Source organism: Gymnoscopelus braueri (assembly GCF_963280865.1).
Source record: "Gymnoscopelus braueri genome assembly, contig: SCAFFOLD_66, whole genome shotgun sequence".
In the NCBI taxonomy this organism is placed as follows: domain Eukaryota; kingdom Metazoa; phylum Chordata; class Actinopteri; order Myctophiformes; family Myctophidae; genus Gymnoscopelus; species Gymnoscopelus braueri.
Genome location: NW_027660458.1, coordinates 361,175 through 384,000, shown reverse-complemented (window position 1 = coordinate 384,000; position 22,826 = coordinate 361,175). Strand labels below are relative to the sequence as shown.

At 39.4% G+C, this 22,826-nt stretch overlaps 2 protein-coding genes across 2 annotated transcripts; both read right to left on the bottom strand.

Annotated features, from left to right (window-relative positions):
* Nucleotides 1–2,505: 2,505 nt before the first annotated feature.
* LOC308081555 (uncharacterized protein) lies at nt 2,506–5,204 on the bottom strand (the record flags this gene model as incomplete). The annotated part of the gene is made up of 4 exons (XM_080457919.1): nt 2,506–2,787; nt 3,579–3,671; nt 3,759–3,914; nt 4,203–5,204. Coding segments are annotated over 4 exons (1,533 nt in total), but the record flags the coding sequence as incomplete, so codon positions are not given.
* A 13,076-nt stretch (nt 5,205–18,280) lies between these two features.
* Nucleotides 18,281–21,957, bottom strand: LOC308081552 (immunoglobulin lambda-like polypeptide 1). The gene is made up of 4 exons (XM_080457918.1): nt 21,894–21,957; nt 19,916–20,206; nt 19,586–19,618; nt 18,281–19,087 (listed from the first exon to the last, which is right to left on the bottom strand). The coding sequence occupies exons 1-4, from the start codon at nt 21,952–21,954 to the stop codon at nt 18,972–18,974; spliced, it is 501 nt and encodes a 166-aa protein (XP_080314044.1). The 5' UTR covers nt 21,955–21,957; the 3' UTR covers nt 18,281–18,971.
* Between the last annotated feature and the right edge of the window lie 869 nt (nt 21,958–22,826).

Here is a 22,826-nt window from a genome sequence, read left to right as displayed (position 1 = left end):
TTGAAAAATACATGTAACAGTTTCAAAATTTAGCAGATGCTGTCCAATGTTTACGCAAATAGTCTTTCAACGTTGTGCTTTGTTTGTATGCACACAAAAGGCATGTAAAAGTTGTCAGTTCAGCCTTTTCAGTGGCAAGTTGAGGGTGGCTCCTTGACAAATGACTCTTAAGGGCATTCCAGGTCTTAAACGAACAAGGGCAGGTTACATATGTGCATGGGTAGGCATGACGACGTCCAAAATGTCCATGATCGATTCTGTAATGCTTGAGAAGCTATCTATCAAAGTTGTGCTTGTTTGTATTCACACAAAAGGCATGTCATTCTTTTACAAATAAAAACAAATTCAGGGACAGAATGTTTTAACCCATTTAGACCGGAGGTCGATTCTAATAGTGCCTTCTAAAAACAACATCAGGGGGGAAACCAGTTGTAACATTGAAGTAAGACAGCTTATCTGATATTACACAAACATCTCTCACACCATAATGGTTTTCCAACTTATTTTGTCTGATAGCCTCAAGATGAGCACCATGAATTGCTTCTGTTCTCCGACAGAATGTTCCTGATAACACTTCTGTAGTCTGAAATTCGGCCTTCTCTGCTGTACAAAATCTGCACGGATAGGTGAAGTTTTCTGAAAAACTAGCTTTAAAAAAATAAATAAGTATGTTGCTATATACTGTACATAGCAACAACCCCAAAAGGGGTTCCTGTCCTGAAAAGTATAGTTAGAAATAGGGGTTCACGCCCCCTAAATGGGTTAAACGAAGTGTGTGTGAGATTAGTAAGGCTCACAATTAATCTGGCTCCAAGTAAATCGTTTACACAAGTCCTTGCAAGGTTCTGTACCCTTTGGACATCTTTTTGCTCTCTGTCCATTTAAAATCTAAAGAACATAAAATCTGTCCCATTTTGGCTGAGGTTTTACAGGTTGGCTCAAATGCTCCATCTCTATCCATACAATTCTTTTACAAAAAAATAAAAAAAAATAGGGACAATGTTTTAAACAGAATGTGTGATTTATAAGGCTCACATTAACCTTTCTCCAAGTAAAGATGTGATTTATAAGGCTCACATTAACCTTTCTCCAAGTAAAGATGTGATTTCTAAGGCTCACATTAACCTTTCTCCAAGTAAAGATGTGATTTCTAAGGCTCACAATCAACCTTTCTCCAAGTAAAGATGTGATTTATAAGGCTATAAAAGCATCAAGCTTTCTGATAATAAATACTGGTTTCTCTTGGAGAACAATCATCTGAATTATTTCACCAAACTCTGGCATACCAGAAAACTCCCCAATTGCAATAATCATGCCATCCCTGTAGTTGAGGCCTTCATAAGTTACATCTTTGGCCATACACAAAATATCCACATTTACACAGGTTCACTGACAGGCACTGTTTCCAATCAAAAGAGGTAAAAACCTCAGCAGGCTCCAGTTTTCATGGGCATTACCTCCTATTGTTTTCCTTTTGGAAAATGTGAGGGGTACTGTGTGGGGACTATTTGTTTTGTCATTCAATTTGAAAGGAAAGTTTTGAATTGCCTCATTCAAGTCGACCAATTTCAAATATTTTTTAGATATTAACACAGTCAAGCACAATGCTATCTCTCTAGGTACAATTCCCTCAAAGAGGTCGTGCATAACATCAGGGGGGAAACCAGTTGTAACATTGAAGTAAGACAGCTTATCTGATATTACACAAACATCTCTCACACCATAATGAGTTTCCAACTTATTTTGTCTGATAGCCTCAAGATGAGCACCATGAATTGAACATTGAACATCTAAAGAACATAAAATCTGTCCCATTTTGGCTGAGGTTTTACAGGTTGGCTCAAATGCTCCATCTCTATCCATACAATTCTTTTACAAATAAATAAAAAAAAATAGGGACAATGTTTTAAACAGAATGTGTGATTTATAAGGCTCACATTAACCTTTCTCCAAGTAAAGATGTGATTTATAAGGCTCACATTAACCTTTCTCCAAGTAAAGATGTGATTTCTAAGGCTCACATTAACCTTTCTCCAAGTAAAGATGTGATTTCTAAGGCTCACAATCAACCTTTCTCCAAGTAAAGATGTGATTTCTAAGGCTCACATTAACCTTTCTCCAAGTAAAGATGTGATCACACTTAACCTTGCTCCAAGTAAAGAGTTTACACAAGATCTTGCAGCTTTGCTGCAAGGATCTGTACCCTTTTTGACATCTTTCTGCGCTCCATGTCCATGAGGCTCTGTTAAAATCTAAAGAACATAAAATCTGTCACATTTTGGCTGAGGTTTTACCGGTTGGCTCAAATGCTTCATCTCTATCCATACAATTCTTTTACAAATAAAACAAAATTTAGGGACAATGTCTTAAACAGAATGTGTGATTTGTAAGGCTCACAATTAACCTTTCTCCAAGTAAAGATGTGATTTATAAGGCTCACACTTAACCTTGCTCCAAGTAAAGAGTTTACACAAGATCTTGCAGATTTGCTGCAAGGTTCTGTACCCTTTTTGACATCTTTTTGCGCTCTATGTCCATGATGATTTTCTGAAAGGCCTCAAAACTAAACTTGAGTCCTTCCGGATACTTTAAGTCCAGGGCATAGATAAGGCCAAACAGCATGGCACAGGCAGAAGCAACTGAGGACAGGCCACTGAGTACCTCAACACCATCAATAATGATGCCAATTTCCACCGGTTCGCTGAGAGGACCTTGATTTTCACGCAGGACAAACACCCCCATGGTGGTGTTCGCAAGCTCCGTCTCAGCCTCATCTTTCTGGACAACCTGAAGACAGACAGACAAGGAGGGAGAAAGAGAGAACATTAGCATTTTTCAGTTAGATAGACAAGACTGAGACGCACCTGTTCTTTCAGATAGACGGACAAGACTGACAGACTCACCTGTTCTCTCAGATAGACAGACAAGACTGACAGACTCACCTGTTCTTTCAGATAGACGGACAAGACTGACAGACTCACCTGTTCTCTCAGATAGACAGACAAGACTGACAGACTCACCTGTTCTCTCAGATAGACAGACAAGACTGACAGACTCACCTGTTCTTTCAGATAGACGGACAAGACTGACAGACTCACCTGTTCTCTCAGATAGACGGACAAGACTGACAGACTCACCTGTTCTCTCAGATAGACGGACAAGACTGACAGACTCACCTGTTCTCTCAGATAGACAGACAAGACTGACAGACTCACCTGTTCTCTCAGATAGACAGACAAGACTGACAGACTCACCTGTTCTCTCAGATATATAGACAAGACTGACAGACTCACCTGTTCTCTCAGATAGACGGACAAGACTGACAGACTCACCTGTTCTCTCAGATAGACGGACAAGACTGACAGACTCACCTGTTCTCTCAGATAGACGGACAAGACTGACAGACTTACCTGTTCTCTCAGATAGACGGACAAGACTGACAGACTCACCTGTTCTCTCAGATAGATAGACTAGACTGACAGACTCACCTGTTCTTTCAGATAGATAGCATAGCAATTAAAGTGACAATCTAACCGGTCTAAACTGGGTTAAAAGATGGCAGTACTTAATTGCCTTACCAGGAACTCTTTGATCAGGCAGCTCACATCTTCACCCAGGTACATGATGAGGCACTTGAGGAGACACTCTCTTCGGACGTTTATTTCCATACTCTAGAACAGATGTTTGAAAACATTTAATACCTTTAAATACAACTTAACATTACCGACCTAATGAAATCAAATTATCCACATGCATACCTGATCCATAACTTGAAGTGTATCCTTTGTTTTTTCACGGATAGCTCCTCCTTTGCTCCGGATAATCTGAAGCAGATCACCGCTCTGTTTATCCAGAGATGCCATAAATCTTGCTTGGAGCGGGACTGTGGTGATGCGCTGGAATTCTGCACCTACCTGAAATATACAACAGATTTCATATTAGATATATGAAGGCAGGCAGGTAGGGGTAGGAGAGAAATGCAGGTGGTGAGGTAGAGACAGCTAGGGAGAGAGGGATGACAGAGGGACACGGGTGGGAGAGAGGAGTAGGCAGGGATGTCGAGAGCAAGGGAAACAGGAGCGGGTGATGGATTGAAAGACAGCAGCAGGCAGTTCTTCTGAGACAAGTAGTGTCACAGCAAAACCAGAGCACACCACACACATGACACAGATATACATAAGTTACAATAAGTCAGCCAGTACCTCCTCTTCTCCAAATAGTGCTGGCCATCGCTCCTGCAGCACTTCCACCCTGGGCTGTTTATCCACTATTTCTTGTCTCCGTAGGGCAAACGTCTTGGCCATTTTTCCTCTGATGATCCTGTCATTGTTCCTTTTCTTCACCTCCTTCAGAAGTGCCTGGTGCTCCATTTCAAGTTGCTCTGCCGTCTCACCAACTGGAAAGGATGGCATATGGTTGGCCTCACCACGTTTAGGACGTTTGATATTCTTTGCTGGATAGGCATCACCTGGAGCCTTGTTCTTCATGGAATTGACAGCAAACTCTGGGCATCCAAGCCCCTTCAGAAGGGTGCGGAAGTTATTCACCTTATCTGATATTCTCACTCTCCACCCATAGGCACCGTTGAATGACCCCGGCTCTTTCAAGCAGGGGTGCTTGTTGACCAGTGCCTGTGCAACTTCAGCTAAGTCTTCTTTGACGGTGTAAGATTTATACTTGTAGACGGTGTCACATATCTTCTGAAGAATGTCTTGTTTCATCTTTGTAGTGACAATGAACCTTGTACCATCTGCCAGGTAAGCTGCATTCCCTCTCTCCAACTGCAGTTCAGTATCATAAGAAAAGACTGGAATGGGAAATACTCTTGGCCATTGTTCAGTTCTTGAGGAAACGGAGTCAGGCGAGGAAAGGAGTATCGTATCGTCAGTCTCAGTAGAACAAGTGGACAAACGTTCATTATGACACTGGGCCAATTCAGTCGTTGGGGCTGCACCTTCATCAGGCAATGAGATTACTTTTATAATACCAAGATTCTCAAGGTCTCCAGTATTTGTCAAAGTTAAAAATACACCAAATTCTTTGTCCTGGTATTGAAGCCTGAAGTTCCCTCTTATTCCACAAGTGTCCCTGACATTAACAAGAAGCTCCTCCATTGTTTCTGGAATCCCGTCTGGCAGAATCAACTTCCTTCTATCCTCATCACTCAATTGAACCATCAGCTTTGCAGTCTTGTTTTGGGCCATGGTCAACAGATTCTGAGTTGGAGAAAAAGTGAATACAATTAGTAATATTACGGATAACTATTCATTCATACATTGAGTGTTTGTTCAGTAACAGGGGTCTCCTCATCTCTCCAGTAAACAGAAAATACGTTCTCAAGTCAAGATAACAATTTACCCAATCAGGAAAATAACTAATACAGGACACATGATAAACAAGTGAAATTAGCAGTGAAACACATTTCAAACTGGAACACAAGTTGATAAATGAGCTTTGTGGTGCTCTCATGATTAGATGACATTTGTAACCCTAACCCACCTGAAAATGTATTCTCTGGTTATTTAAGAGCTGGATGGAGACCATTGTTATTGATATACACTCATAACAATGATTAATATCAAAAAAATAAAATGATATATATATACACACACTTTAAAATAAGTGTTAAATAGCTACTGTGATAGTATTCAATGCAATAATGTGTTTGTTCAGTAACAGGGGTCTCCCTCTCTTTCCAGCTCGGTAAAAAAGAAAACATTCAGGCTGGAATACCAACTTTATCCAATCAAGAGAAAGAACTCAGGATAAAAAAGCGAAATTGGACATGAAACTATACAACTGAAGTTAAATTATCTTTATGGGATTCTCTCTCCTGATTGGATAAAATTGGTATCCAAGCCATGAAACTTTGATCACAATATGTAATAGTAATAATAACCTTAAACATGTATGTATCGCTTTGGAACCACCATGCGAATCCCTCCAACAGTGTAGCAAGCCAGTGGGTATGGGTCTTTAAGATTCTGGTGTTCAACCAGTTCAATAGCCCTAGTACAGGCTGTGGTCAGGATAAAGGCTCTGAAATGTTCAGTGTACCAAGCATCAAGCTTTCTGATAATAAATACTGGTTTCTCTTGGAGAAAATTCATCTGAATTATTTCACCAAACTCTGGCATACCAGAAAACTCCCCAATTGCAATAATCATGCCATCCCTGTAGTTGAGGCCTTCATAGGTTACATCTTTGGCCATACACAAAATATCCACATTTAGGTTATTCTGCCTCACAGCATGTGCTATTTCTTCCTTCAGAAGATCAATTGAAAGAGTGGAAACATTTTTAACTTCCAGAGTGCGTGTTAGGAAACTGCACAAGTGCAATTCATGTGCCATATGAAACTGATGCCTCTGTGCCAATGATAGGAGCACATTTTTGTAACAGTTTGTGTGCCGCACAACCCTTTTGAAGAAGCTATGTTTCGCCTCGAATCTCATTGTCCATAGAGCAACCAGGGGACCAAACTGCTCTATTAGCTCAGGATAATGCTCCAAATAGTGGTGTTTGGGCAAAAGTTTGATGTGAGGGAAAACCTCTTGGTACCTTACCCTATGTTCAGATATCTTAAACTGCAGATAAGCTATAGATTCTTGGGTGTGAACAGGTGCGACGACAAGGTCTACAATGTCTTTCAAGTCATTTAGAATTCCCCAGGCAGGTTCACTGACAGGCACTCTGTTTCCAATCAAAAGAGGTAAAAACCTCAGCAGGCTCCAGTTTTCATGGGCATTACCTCCTATTGTTTTCCTTTTGGAAAATGTGAGGGGTACTGTGTGGGGACTATTTGTTTTGTCATTCCATTTGAAAGGAAAGTTTTGAATTGCCTCATTCAAGTCGACCAATTTCAAATATTTTTTAGATATTAACACAGTCAAGCACAATGCTATCTCTCTAGGTACAATTCCCTCAAAGAGGTCGTGCATAACATCAGGGGGGAAACCAGTTGTAACATTGAAGTAAGACAGCTTATCTGATATTACACAAACATCTCTCACACCATAATGAGTTTCCAAATTATTTTGTCTGATAGCCTCAAGATGAGCACCATGAATTGCTTCTGTTCTCCGACAGAATGTTCCTGATGACACTTCTGTAGTCTGAAATTCTGCCTTCATTCCTGTACAAAATCTGCACGGATAGGTTCCTGTGAAACCCTCCACAAATCCTGCAATGCCATGTGCACCAAGGTTGTCTGCAACAATACATTGAACAGTGCCCTTTATCGTCCTTCCCAGTTTTGAGATGAAAACACCATGCTTTTCCAAGGTGACAAGGTCATCTAACAAAGGCTCCAACACTTTTTCATAACGATAATCCTTAACATCCTTGCTATTAATCAAGGCACATAAATTTATGGCAGACAGGGATGAGTTGGAGCCTGGAGGTAAATTACCTAAAGTCCAATAAACTCCACATACTTTGTGTTTCTTCCTTGATGTGCCAATAGGATTACATATTTCAAAATCATCAATATACAAGATCAATGAAATGGCAGTCTCAGAAAATATTGCATTCTGTTGGCAATTGAGAGAATCAAAAAAGCTTGTGTATTTTAGTTGATCACCTGCTATGTAATTTGATTTCAAATTGATTGCTTTGTCAAGTATTGAGTCGCAATTAAGAATCTGCTGCAAAGATTTAAGTATGGGAACATACTGAAATGATCGTTTCTCTTTACGGTCAAGCACATACTCTATGGGTTCTACAACACCAAAATTAGTTTTGTAATATGCCTTCCGTTTCCACACAGTGGAGAGGAGACCTCCAATTGCTGTTGGAATGGGATGTGACTCGCAGAGAACAGAAGCCAATTCCTGCACAATAGCTGCATCAACCTGGCAATTATGTTTCTGCAATAGCAGGGTTATTTTTTGATAGGCAACAGGGACTGAAACCGTAGTTAACAAATACTGTAGCTCCTGCAAGAGGTCATTAACAGCCACACCAGAGACCAGAAAAACATTCTCCAATTTCAATAAAACTGAGGCAAATTTACGCTCTATAGAACGGGACACATCTTCAACATTTTGCGTTTCATGGGCAGAGGCATTTGACTCATCGTCTGAAATATTCTCCTGCAATTCATTGCTAACAATTGAATCTTGAGAGGGATGACTAGGGTCTGGCCTTAAACTCTGAGCAATGCCAGGCTTTAAATCATTTATAGAAGATTCCTTGTGTTTTCGGGACTTATGAGTCCTGAAGGCTCCATAAATATTTGTCTTATATGGGCATCCTTGAAAAATACATTCAACTGTTTCAAATTTTTGCAGATGCTGTCCAATGTGGTGCAAATAGTCTTTCAAAGTTGTGCTTTGTTTGTATGCACACAAAAGGCATGTAAAAGTTGTCAGTTCAGCCTTTTCAGTGGCAAGTTGAGGGTGGCTCCTTGACAAATGACTCTTAAGGGCATTCCAGGTCTTAAACGAACAAGGGCAGGTTAAATATGTGCATGGGTAGGGATGACGACGTCCAAAATGTCCGTGATCAATTCTGTAATGCTTGAGAAGCTCTGACCTTCTTGATTTTGTAATATCACAGTCTTTGCATTTCCACATTAGTTAACTTACTGAAAAAGAGGGTGGGGTGGGGGGGGACAAAGTAACCAACATGGACAGTTAAGTGATGATACTGAAATAACCAAATACCAAATAAATATCAAAACAACTCTACTATACCAGCTGACCTTCAACCGAATATTTTGCAACTGTTGAAGTAGGTAGGCAGGAGACACAAAGGAGACTCTTTGTGTCTCCTACAGAAACCATTGCCAGTCATCAAATTATTGGCTTAGGAATGTGACAAAAACAAAATCCATGGAATTGAATTCAAGTTTCCATGGGGTGACTAATCGATATTAAAAAAGTATTTTTGGGGGTGAACTATCCCTTTAATGCTTGCAGCACTAAAATGAGATCTGCATGGATCCAAGTGTATGGATTCTTTACTTGCTCATAAAATGTATCTCAATCCAGCACCTTCCCATACGGTTTAATCTGAAACACGTTATATATTATGATATTACCTTGGCTTGAAAAACAAAGACCCCTGCTTTAAAACCTAGACTTCACCATGAGAAATGGTGAAAATAAGATTGATAAGATTCAAATTACTTACCAAAATCACAACACAGCAGCAGTCACAGTATCTGTAGAGCAGAGTGTCTGCAGGCCCAGAGTGTCTGCAGAGAGAAAAGGAGTCATTTTAGATTTCTTTGGCTATTCAAAAATAGCAGCTGTACAAACTTTTTTTGTTTACTTGGTCTGCTCTTTTTTCCCTCTACACCTATACCTCTTTGCCAAAAATAGCCGATCTACAAGCTCACAACGCCTCGCAGCGCGAGGTGTTGTGAGCTTGTAGATCTGCTACTTTTGGCTAAAGTTCTCCTCAGAAAAAGGGATGCTAAAGTTCAAGTGGTTACGGTAAAACAAATATTACACAAAGATTTGGCGGACCCCCTGAAGCAACTCTAAGGACCCCCTAGGGGTCCCAGACCTCCTGTTGAAGACCCCTGCATTATAGAATATGATATTACGTGGCTTGAAAAACATAAGACCCCTGCTTTAAAACCTAGACTTTACCATGACAAATGGTGAAAATAGCTGTATTACAAGCATCTACCAGCTCACAACGCATCACACTGTACATCTGCCATTTAAAAAAAAAACTAGACTTGATTTAAGTTCTATAAGATTCAAATTACTTACCAGAATCACAACACAGCAGCAGTCACAGTATCTGTCATCAGAGTGTCTAGGGGCCCAGAGTGTCTGCAGGCCCAGTGTGTCTGCAGAGAGAAAAGGAGTCATTTTAGATTTCTTTGGCTATTCAAAAATAGCAGATGTACAAACTTTTTTTGTTTACTTGGTCTGCTCTTTTTTCCCCTCTACACCTATACCTCTTTGCCAAAAATAGCCGATCTACAAGCTCACAACGCCTCGCAGCGCGAGGTGTTGTGAGCTTGTAGATCTGCTACTTTTGGCTAAAGTTCTCCTCAGAAAAAGGAATGCTAAAGTTCAAGTGGTTACGGTAAAACAAATATTACACAAAGATTTGGCGGACCCCCTGAAGCAACTCTAAGGACCCCCTAGGGGTCCCAGACCTCCTGTTGAAGACCCCTGCATTATAGAATATGATATTACGTGGCTTGAAAAACATAAGACCCCTGCTTTAAAACCTAGACTTTACCATGACAAATGGTGAAAATAGCTGTATTACAAGCATCTACCAGCTCACAACGCATCACACTGTACATCTGCCATTTAAAAAAAAAACTAGACTTGATTTAAGTTCTATAAGATTCAAATTACTTACCAGAATCACAACACAGCAGCAGTCACAGTATCTGTCATCAGAGTGTCTAGGGGCCCAGAGTGTCTGCAGAGAGAAAAGGAGTCATTTTAGATTTCTTTGGCTATTCAAAAATAGCAGATGTACAAACTTTTTTTGTTTACTTGGTCTGCTCTTTTTTCCCCTCTACACCTATACCTCTTTAACAAAAATAGCCGATCTACAAGCTCACAACGCCTCGCAGCGCGAGGTGTTGTGAGCTTGTAGATCTGCTACTTTTGGCTAAAGTTCTCCTCAGAAAAAGGAATGCTAAAGTTCAAGTGGTTACGGTAAAACAAATATTACACAAAGATTTGGCGGACCCCCTGAAGCAACTCTAAGGACCCCCTAGGGGTCCCAGACCTCCTGTTGAAGACCCCTGCATTATAGAATATGATATTACGTGGCTTGAAAAACATAAGACCCCTGCTTTAAAACCTAGACTTTACCATGACAAATGGTGAAAATAGCTGTATTACAAGCATCTACCAGCTCACAACGCATCACACTGTACATCTGCCATTTAAAAAAAAAACTAGACTTGATTTAAGTTCTATAAGATTCAAATTACTTACCAGAATCACAACACAGCAGCAGTCACAGTATCTGTCATCAGAGTGTCTAGGGGCCCAGAGTGTCTGCAGGCCCAGTGTGTCTGCAGAGAGAAAAGGAGTCATTTTAGATTTCTTTGGCTATTCAAAAATAGCAGATGTACAAACTTTTTTTGTTTACTTGGTCTGCTCTTTTTTCCCCTCTACACCTATACCTCTTTGCCAAAAATAGCCGATCTACAAGCTCACAACGCCTCGCAGCGCGAGGTGTTGTGAGCTTGTAGATCTGCTACTTTTGGCTAAAGTTCTCCTCAGAAAAAGGAATGCTAAAGTTCAAGTGGTTACGGTAAAACAAATATTACACAAAGATTTGGCGGACCCCCTGAAGCAACTCTAAGGACCCCCTAGGGGTCCCAGACCTCCTGTTGAAGACCCCTGCATTATAGAATATGATATTACGTGGCTTGAAAAACATAAGACCCCTGCTTTAAAACCTAGACTTTACCATGACAAATGGTGAAAATAGCTGTATTACAAGCATCTACCAGCTCACAACGCATCACACTGTACATCTGCCATTTAAAAAAAAAAATAGACTTGATTTAAGTTCTATAAGATTCAAATTACTTACCAGAATCACAACACAGCAGCAGTCACAGTATCTGTCATCAGAGTGTCTAGGGGCCCAGAGTGTCTGCAGGCCCAGTGTGTCTGCAGAGAGAAAAGGTGTCATTTCCAACTCAGGGGAACCAAATGCAATCAATTATACCAAATTATGATGAGATTAAACAAATCTAAAGCAGCATTCATGTATTTGTCACAACCAAAATCAGAAGTTTAACACTTTAAGCCCTACAGACTACTTCATTACAAACAGCTGATCTACAAGCATATATATGCTCAAAACGCACTGTAGATCTACAATAAAAAAAAAAATTGGATGAAAAATAGCCATCTACAAGCACACACGGTGTGACAGTTTCACATTGTATAACGTTTTAACTTGTTACAGCCGTGGGGTAAGCAATTAGGACATTCAGATTAATCCATAAATACCATGCATTTGTCATAATATAACTTATATAGGGCTAAAAGAGCCGATTTACAAGCTCAAAGCTCAACCAACAACAAGTAGAAGTTCGAGCAATAACGCACGTTGCAACGCAAGCAAGTGTTGGTGTAAAAATAGCCTGGCGTCTATTTAACTTTTAATGCATGCCATCCGGTCTAGAGCCCGCCTACTCAAGAACTGTATCCGGCCATTTCCACACAGCAAACACACATACATGCATGCACACGTTCCGTTTCCGACGACGTTAATAGACCGGAAATGTAATCTGGCCGAGCGCGGTTTATTTTAGCCCTGAAACATGACTGATGACAGTCATGGCGCAACTTGTTCCTGGTTTTTGAGATTTCTACATTTACAACCCGTACATCTACATAAATGTTCAGATTTCAAATATAAAGTGTTTACCCCACGGCCACGGATGTAAGAAGTTAAAACGCCCGGGTATAAGTAACCGTATCTTCCGTATTGTTCAAGAAAAAACATTTTAATCCAATCGACGGCCATTTTCTCATAGAGTTATAATGTATCAGGGTGCAGTACATCTTCCAACCGATAGGGTCGCGTAGTTGAAAGCATATGAAGGAAATTGAGAAAATGGCCACCAATCGGATTAAAATGCTTTTTATTGAACATTACGGAAGATACGGGTACTTAGACCCACCCGTTTTAACTTATAAACTCTGTGGCCGTGGGGTCAGCACTTTATATTTGAGATATGAACGTTTATGTAGATGTACTGGAACAAGTAGCACCATGACGCTTGTGAACCACCAGCGTGAACCATGGCTACCGTTCATTCAAAGTTATAACGAAGCACTGATCAAAACTACACAAAACTATCGCAACACATAAGTTACGACCCAACTCGCGTTTCATTTTTCACACCACTAAACTAATCATTTACTCACAAGTTTACAACAGGCACCGTGCTACACGCGGGAATTATGTAGCTCTCAAGCTAGCTAGCCACACCAATGCACTTATAGGCTAGCGTTAGCATTGTCCACAATGTGTAATTTTCGAACAAACGCAACCTTAAAAGACAGCGGTTGGTCATTTTAAACATATAAAAATGATTTTAATAACACACTGGATCATATTTTCACATTTCTTACCGTGGTTTGTGAAGATATTTCTCCTCAATGCGGTGCAGTGTCCAGGCTCAACGCAAGTGCGCACGAGAAATCAAGATGGCGGATATTACAAACAAATGAAACCTAATATTTGATGACGTCATTATCACGTGACCGCAAGGGGACGCAAAAAAATCTCTCTGATGTTAAGTTATAAAATTACTTTGAACCAAAAGAACACAGATTTACGTTGAATAAACCTGACTATATTAGGTTACAACAATGATTGACAGAAAAGTAATTTTAGTAAGTCAGATCAAGCAGAAAAAACTATTAACATGAAGGGTTGACCAACTTCACTTTTTTCAGTGTAGAGAGTTTATGAAGATGTCAGCCTGGTGGTGTGTTATGAAGTAATCTGAGTTCCCAGAAGTTTTCGCCAGCTCGGCGAGGAACTTCTGGGCCAGAGCCCTGGTATTTGTGGGCGGGATGTAACTTACGCTCAGAATCTGAGCGGACACGCCTCTTACCGGTCTGAGAGCTGTGCAACTCGTCTAAAAAGTCCGACGAGAGGCAAACAGCAGTACACAACAATGGTGGCCGCAATTTCTCAAGGGGAAATTGCTTCCCGTCGATCCTATTTAGATGCAACACCCAGTGCATGTAGATCCCGCCCCCTTTTCTTCATTGGCTGTTGATTTGAATCACAACGCAGTGGCCGCGCCCCTGCTGTCCAAGCTCCGACGCAATGCCTCCCAGACTAGTTATGAAGTGACATGAGGTGACACCTGCAGCGGTGGGCAACCAAACTCTGCAACAACTAGTTGTGGAGGCAGGGGGCGTCACAGCCATTCACTGTGCGTACGACGCGACACCCTCACTCTCACAGATCCGTGATTTCATACCCCCCACTTTTTGCAAAAATAAATAAATAATAATAATTGATTACATTTGTTTTGATAATAAATCAGTAAAATCAAGCAAAAATTATAATTAAATAACATAACCCTAACGTAACCCTAACCCTAACCCTAAAAAAACGGGGAAAAAAACTAAAAAATCCGCCAATAAAACGAAAATTTGCTGGAAAAAGCTGCGACCGCGTGCATGCGTCCACCGAAAGTCCACCCCCCCCACCTTTTGAGAGCCTGTAACGGGCCTGTGTGGAGGAGATGAGAAGTGGAGAGGATCATTGCTGCGTCCCTGGAAGCTTGTTTGTAAACAACCTTTTAATTGTAGTCTGTCTTGACACATGGTGACAGCTGTCACTCATAACTTCAAATACGCCCAATTTATATATATATAAAAAAAAAGATTATCCCACGATTTTTTCACCCAGTGCCAATTTCATAATGTAATCATGGGCCTACTCTTTAATTTATTGTATTTAGCATTGTGGACTAGTGTTGATGCTCCAGGTGTGAATTGAGCATTGCTCCTAATGCCTAACTAGTCATGCCAATCCACCTGCTTCAAAGTAGGGCCCTTAGACTTGTTATTATATACTCTATCAATAATGGCAATTCTTGGAATGAGGCTTTTGCTAAAATAAAATTTTCTCTCATGATGTTTTGCTTCGATGTATTTTTCCAGGCTTTTCCAAACCTTTCATTCATAATTTTAGGTGTGAGAATAACTAGCCATTCAGAAGAGACTCTGTTGTTTTTCCATGACTTTAATTTGGAAAAGGTTTATTAGTATTGTTACTAGTCCTGGTGGAACATTTGGATTAAACTAACTGATGACAGTTGATGTTGTGTTGTTCAAGCGATGTCTATCATCAACATGCCGTGGTTTTATTACTGTATCCCCATCAAATGATGTCACTTCCTGTCAGAAACACTAAGACTGTAGGGTTTTTGTACAGGATAGAGGAACAACTAAAGACTGTGTGAGACTGTGTGTCCAACAGGAGCAGTAGTAGGTGGCAGAATTGGAGACTTTTACTGACTTGATCAACAAGTCAAACGTATTGTCTTTTTTTACAGATGAGAAATCACCTTTTTGAGGATGATTACTTGAATAAACTTCACCATCATTCTTATCAATAATAAAAATAAATCTGAAAGTGTCTCCCTCTCTCTTCTGGTACCAATACACATTAGTAGAACTACACTGTTCAATTCCTCCACAGCTGAATGAAACCGCTCCACCGACTCTGCTGGTCAGTGACACCTGGTCCTGAAGCAGATCTGCTGCCATGACAACCACTGCTGGAGAGAAACAGACACATAAACCTTAATGATGTACAGTAACATTTACATCTGGAGGTTAATTGACCTTCAACCACTCAACCACTCACCTAAATACTGTGAGACAAAAGAAACCATGGAAGGCAGTAGAGGCATTTTGAAGCAGAGTTGACATGTGGCTGGGAACTAATACGACTGAGATGTTTGTGAGGTTTCTGACATGACCTCAGATCTCCCATCATGCACTAGGGCGAAGACATAACACTCATCATTGTGATTGACAGCTTAGTTGAAGCTGTTCTGAACTTTTCCATTGTGTCAGAAACAGAACACAACACAACACAACACAACACAACACAACACAACACAACACAACACAACACAACACAACACAACACAACACAACACAACACAACACAACACAACACAACACAACACAACACAACACAACACAACACAACACAACACAACACAACACAACACAGAGCTTCACTTAAAACCTCATTAGTACATATTAATTAAACCTCCTATAGCCTATAGGGCGGTTGCTTGTTCTAAATAGTGTGTAAAAAAAGGCATGTAAAATGAGGAGCTAATAAGTACTTGATAATGTCTAACGCATAACTAATACATTATTAATACTCATGCTAACTATTTGGTTAATGTGTTGTCAGGTCATGACCTAACAAAGATCCACCAAGTATTGAAATGTTGTTTTGCATTAATAAAACAAGTCTGAATTTAGGCTCCAGTGTGTAGGTTCTACTACTTAACACCCAACCCAGCACCCACTGTGTTGAAGTGTTTATGTGTGTAATTGTCCTCTAAACTAACAGGCATTTTAAAATAAAGTGTTAGAGAATTTATGAAGATGTCAGCCTGGTGGGGTGTTATGAGGTCACATGAGGTGACACCTGCAGCGGTGGGCGACCACACTCTGCTGCAACAACAACAAGCTTCAAATCACACACACTGTGTGAGAAAATATGAACACTTCCTCCTACATGACATTAATAATCTGTCAATCAAAGAGTGGCTCAACCACCTCCTGTTTCCAGGAAACTACAGCAAACTTTATTACAAAATGTATGACAGCTGTGTGTGCGTGCGTGCGTGCGTGCGTGCGTGCGCGTGTACATGCGTGTGTGCAGTGTACTGGTATTCAGACGGTACTACTTCATGTGACGTGTGTGTGCTAGTATTAGACACTCACTGTAAGTGACTGGCACCACACAAAAAAAGTAACGGTGAGTTAATCGCAATTAAACCAATTAACTTTGATAGCCCCAATAAGAAGACATAATAAGTATAGTCTACTTTATAGAAACATGTTCAACAACAGTACTTCTAGACACAGTTGAGGGAGAAGAGAAGATTTTAATTCTCTTGTGTATTTGTGTTTCCTCCCACAGTGGATCTTTAGCAGGTGTAAACGCTTTGGCTTTGATCAACAATAAATCAGCAGAGTTCATCTGTGTTTTCATCCCCACTTCCCTTCTCTTTGTAGAACAGATAGATATCTGTCTTCAGGTTTCCATTCAGTCTCTATTAGTCTTTGTATCACTGTGTTTCTCAGAGCACAGTAGTACAGAGCTGTGTCTGCCAGGGTTACGTCTGTTATGGTGAGTTTAGTTGATGATAAGGAGGTTGTAGATTGATAACGATTATCAGAAGTGTGTTGAATATCAGTCGATGATCTGGCTTCTTTCCACAGTAGAAACTGAGGTCCCTGGTTCTGATATTGACGGTACCAGTAAAGGTAAATGTAGTACCTATTTGTTTGATAGGAGCAGGACAGAGTGACAGTTTGTCCTTCAGTAGAGGTCACCTCCAACACGTTAGGAGTCACTTCATCACCACATGAGGATCCTGAGGAAAACAAGAACTAGCAATGTCATTGCCCTTTCATAACAAGTACAATGTTGAAGTAAAGCTAGAACAGCACAAATTGTTATTTGAGAAGATTGGGCATAAAATAAATGTTCAATTTATAAAGCAAAGCTCTCTTCTATGCTGTCACCCCCAAAATTAAATCCTAGTGATAGTGGTATTTGGAGGTAAAAAATAGTTATTCTTTGAAGTCATTAGAAATACAGCTTGATTACTTTGTCAGTTATATTCATATAAATATGAAACAACATTATGTACTGTCTATCATACCAAAGATAAGAACAGTGAAAGTCATCCACAGCCAATGTTCCATCTCTGCAACGAGGTTTAAATCAGCAGAGAAACTAAGTGATGATCAACATTCAGTCTGAGAGTTATTCTCTTCATGCCAGTAGTTTTTAATGACACAATGATTACAGTGTGCAATATCTACTTGATAATACTGCCCTCTAGTGGATCTTAAGAGTTGAATTGTCTCCTTTAGGAAGCAACTCTTAACATTTACACTTTAGACATTAAGCTGCTTGTAGAGGGAATAGATTGGAACTTACTGTTTTGTTCCAAGACACTTTAACAAGACATAAGACAGTTGTTTTGTGGAGAAACAACTTTACAAACAACGTAAAACAAACAATGTAAAGAGAGGGCAGTTAATTCCTACTTTATTTATATTGTATTGAAAAAGACAGTAGGAAACGACAAGACCATAGGAAACCAACAGTAGGAGAGTCCTGGTAGTCCTGGAGAGTCCTGGTAGGAGATAAAACCAGCAGTTGGTCCTGATAGGATGCACACATGTACGGACATGTGTGTTTGCACGTTTGATTCATTTGTAGGTTGATTATCGGGCCTAATAAGTTATTTTGGATTAAAAAGGTAGATTAAACTGTTCTACCAGTCAGTCAAAAAGCAACTCACAGATCAAATGTGTTACAAATGAATTATTGTCATTAATTAGATTTATGTTGAACTTATTTGTGTGAATATTTGTGATTTATGATGTTGTGTTATACACTCAAGACTGTAGTTTGATGATAATTGTATTATGATGAAGAGGTTGAAGTTTAATTATGTGATTCTATGAAATACATGTGTTCAGTAGAGGGGAAAAAAACTCATCTGTTAAATTATTTCGGAATGATTTTTATTGTAAAATGTAAAATATATCTGAATGCATTATGATCAACTTAACACACCATAGAAGTAGTAAATCGTAAACCTCATTATGTCCAAACATTTTACTTTTCAGGATTAAAAAAAATAAATAGCAAAAACAGCAGATCTACAAGCTCGTTGCGCTGTAGTATGATCAAGTAGGACATTCATTTACAAAAAAAAAACACAAAAAGTTGAAATATGGAAATAAGAGGTTTCTGCCCAACAGCAAGTATTATGTCCTGCACAACTGGTCGGATGTATCTATATACAGTAACATCACACCATAAAATACAACTGATGCATAATATGCAAAATGAAAATGAAAAGTCTCATAGAAAATGTGTAAAAGTTTACATTCAATATTTTATATTTAGGAGATATATGTATTATTTAATTAACTATTGAATGCTAATATAACAAGCTTCATAGCACTAACAATGCAGCTCAAAGTGATGTTACTACAAAACAGTGTAAACACAAAATGAACAGCAAATGTTGAAATGTTTAACTAATCAGCAGAGAACGCAAATTAAAAGTAAAACTATCAAGCTATCTCTTATAAAATGTTATTAATAATATATAATTATTATGTAATTGATAGAAAACATGAATAGAACAATGTTTACATGAATAACTGACACCATTAAACCATTTCAGCCATTCAAGCAGATGAGTGATGATGGGGATTCTAGGGTGATGAAGGTCTGAGGAGCACCAACAGTCCACAGCTGAACATGAAGAACTTCATCACCATCAGAGAGTAGACCAGAGACGCTAGCTTCACTGTACACAACATATGAAACACTGACACACACACACACACACACGCACGCACGCACGCACGCACGCACGCACGCACGCACGCACGCACGCACGCACGCACGCACGCACGCAACATACAAACATACAAACATACAAACATACAAACATACAAAGTTACTGAAATGTTCAGTCATAACTAACTTAATCAACTAGGTATTTCCAAAATTCACAAAATGTGTAATGGGATGGCACCATGGACTGGCAGCCTGGCACAGGGGTGGCCCACCGGGTGTGGGTGCCTCATTGGTCAACAGTGGGGCATACAGTATAGAGACCATCAGCTCAGACGAGCAGCTCTGCATTTATGTACTGCTAAATTTTCAACTTTTAAAAGCCCTCTGCTCAGCCTGAAAAATCACTCTGGTCAGCATCTTCAAAAAGTGCCAGCCTTTTGGTACTGTATTTATTTATTTTTATTTAATGTGGCTAGTGTAAACAAACCCATAAGGTTCCAGTCCCAAATTAAACAGGTCAACTTACAGTCTCTGCTGTCCACTGATGGCTGGGGTACAGCTGAAAAAAGAAAAAAGAAAAGTTTTACACAATTAAACACTTTCACATTTTATTTCATTGAAACTATTGGCGGTCCATTTACTGTACTTTGGGTTATTAGATAATTTGTCATGTTAATAAACAGAGCAAATAAAGTCAGGTAAAATCCAGTAAAGCAACAAAGACAGGCCTACAGTTTGAGGGTGCCAAAAGTTAGTAACTTCAAACTAGAGAGCAGTAAATAGAGAGCAAGCAGAAGGCTTTTTTTTAGTATCGGCCTCGTGTCTAAATGGGTTAAGAGACCAGTATCTTCATCACCTGCTTGTATCTGGATGGTTCCTCCTTCATGTTTGATGCTGCAGTGGTATTTATACATGATGTCCTGTTGGTCCAGCAGAAGAACTCCAGTTGTCCGTCCAGGTTCTGTCAGCTCCATCCTCTCAGTGAATGGCACCTCCTCCATCTGGCCTCTGGGTGACTCTCTCCTCCATGACATCTGGACCACATCTGGAAACATGTCTGCAGCCAAACACAGCAACGCTTTCCTCCCTGTCACTGCATCTGGAGACGCTGTGTACACACTCACTGTGGGCTTCAACACTGCTTCATCTAGCAACACACACACACACACACACACACACGCACGCACGCACGCACGCACGCACGCACGCACGCACGCACGCACGCACGCACAAACAAACACAAACAAACACAAACACAAACACAAACAATAAAATAAAACAACAATTAATTAATTAATGGGCTTCAACACGGCGTGTTAACACTTTATAATTTGTTTTATGTCCAAATTGTTACAAACTGAACCCTCCACCGTCCATTGCTGAAATACTATAACCCAATATAATATTGTAACTGACAGTTTATTTATATATCTAAATAAATGAAAACATTAAAAAAATAGAAAAAGTTCTCCTTGGAGCACAGGTCTCCGCCAGGTCAGGTCAGTGAAGTGTGGGCCAGCAATGTTCGGAATGCGCCATCGGACGGATCCGTTTTGATTGCTTGACTAAAGAGATAATATGTACCGATTTGCATGATGTTTGGACAACATTTGTAGGAGTAATATTAAAAACACGAATTGGCCTGTTATAGCACCACAATGAGGCTGCTTTTAAACTTTTCAAGTGCCATTTCTTCCTCAGACGAAATTGCATGCTGTGTTCATGATTTGAGGCATTTAGCACTCCTGCAATTTTGGAAGCCAATCTTAGCCAATCAGAATTATGAAAAATCTGAAAGACACATTTAGTTTAATGACTATAGAGATACTGTGTACCGATTTGCGTGATGTTTGAACAAAATCTGTAGGAGTACTCTAAAAAAAAATGTTTTGCAAAAATCGGCCTCCTGGTGGCATTATAACATGCCTATGTGAAAAATGTCGGGCAGAGGTTCTGCTCTGGCTTCCAGGGAGTGTGTGTGCACAGTTTCGCTGCGATCAAGCCAACGGTGCTGGAGATTAGCTGGTCACAGACAGAAGGAGGGACGGACACAAACGGACGGACAGGGTGCAAAACATAGTCTGCGGAGACAATAAAATAATTCAGCGCATTAACTTTATATGGACATCTTATGGACGTGACAAGAATAGACGCTGGTGTTCAGGTATAAATGTGAACATTTGTCATGATGTCAGATCCAATAAATGGAATAAATGAAAGGAATCATAGCAACAACATATCATCAGATCAGGTCTCATTTGGTCAATTTAAAATATCAAACAAACAGTAATTAATATCCGGTAAAAGACCTTCAGTGGATATCATCATGCAGGCATTACAATAGTTTGGTATTTTTCAGTGTCACTCTGGTGTGACCATACCCTAACTTCTAACTTTTTGTGTTTTTCTGTAAATTAATGCCCCATTTGATCATAATACAGCATCACACAAAAGCATCAAAAGTAGATCTCTTTTAATTGTAATGCTTTTGAATATGAATCCTGAAAAGTAACAGTTTTGGATATACAGTATGTGGTTTCCACCCGAGACAATAAATAATGCTATATTTGTAAGGATTAGTTTGTATAAACATATAAAGTTTATAAACCTATAAACGTAACATATAAACCTATATATTACATATAAACAACTAAAACATTATATATAAACCAAATGAAAACATAATGTTACTTATATAACTTCCATAATAATACTAATAATATTAATAATACTAAGGGTAATAATAATAATAATAATAATAATAATAATAATAATAATAATAATAATAATAATAATAATAATAATAATAATAATAATAAAATAGGTTCTCTTACCTGTAACATACAATCTGGTCCCAGAGCCAAAGATATGGTAGTACACAGTGAAATGTCCCATAACAAAAACAACCAGTATCAAATATGGTTTTAATGATTTTATTGAGAGGTGTCACAGGAGGGGTGGCATTTTAGATCCCTCCTTCATCTAAAAGATCATATATTATGTTGTATTGTCAATCCCTGAAAATAATGATTACGTAATGTCAACCTGAATGACAAAACACCCTATTATTAATAAGTCAATCATTATAAAAACTGATTTTAATATTTGTGGGTAAAATGAAACATTTTATATGAAAGGAAACAATCAACCTACGAAACAAATTTCAAGATAACTGATTATGTTGATTATAAGAGTCACTAAAACTTAGTAAACTATATTAAAAATATTTAAAAACCTTCAAATTATGACGTGAGCTTGTAGATTGGCTTTAGCAGACCAGGGGCAGTCTGGGGGACCCTCGTCAACTAATTATAAAAGTAAGTAGGGTTTAAGTTGTTATGTCCTATTTTATGCTTTCTATATGATTATCAACTAGAAAAAGTGCTCCTCGGAGCACAGGTCTCCGCCAGGTTAGGTAGGTTATTGTGGCCTCCTGGTGGCGCTCTAATAGGCCAATGTGAAAAGGGTGCCATTTCTTCTTAGGCCTTGCACGACAATCGGACACTGCATTCATGGCTTGAGGCATTTTTGTGCAAAAAATGTGTTTTGCTAAATTAGACCTGCTGGTGGCGCTATAACAGGCCAATTTTTAAAGGGTGGCATTTCTTCCTCAACATGGTGTGAAGGTGCGTGCAAAGTTTGACCGCAATCGGACGGTGCGTTTACGGAATTTTGTTCAAAACAAGCCACTACTGCAAACTTTAGATGTCAATCTTAGCCAATGAGGATGGAATATGAAAAATCAATCACATCCGTCTTGATCACAT

Coding starts and splice junctions, on each gene's coding strand:
- LOC308081552 (XM_080457918.1), bottom strand. CDS start 21,954: ATGGGACATTTCACTGTGTACTACCATATCTTTGGCTCTGGGACCAGA. Junction 20,207..21,893: donor GACCAGATTGTATGTTACAG/GTAAGAGAACCT, acceptor GTGTGTTGCTAG/ATGAAGCAGTGTTGAAGCCC. Junction 19,619..19,915: donor AACCATCCAGATACAAGCAG/GTGATGAAGATA, acceptor TTCTTTTTTCAG/CTGTACCCCAGCCATCAGTG.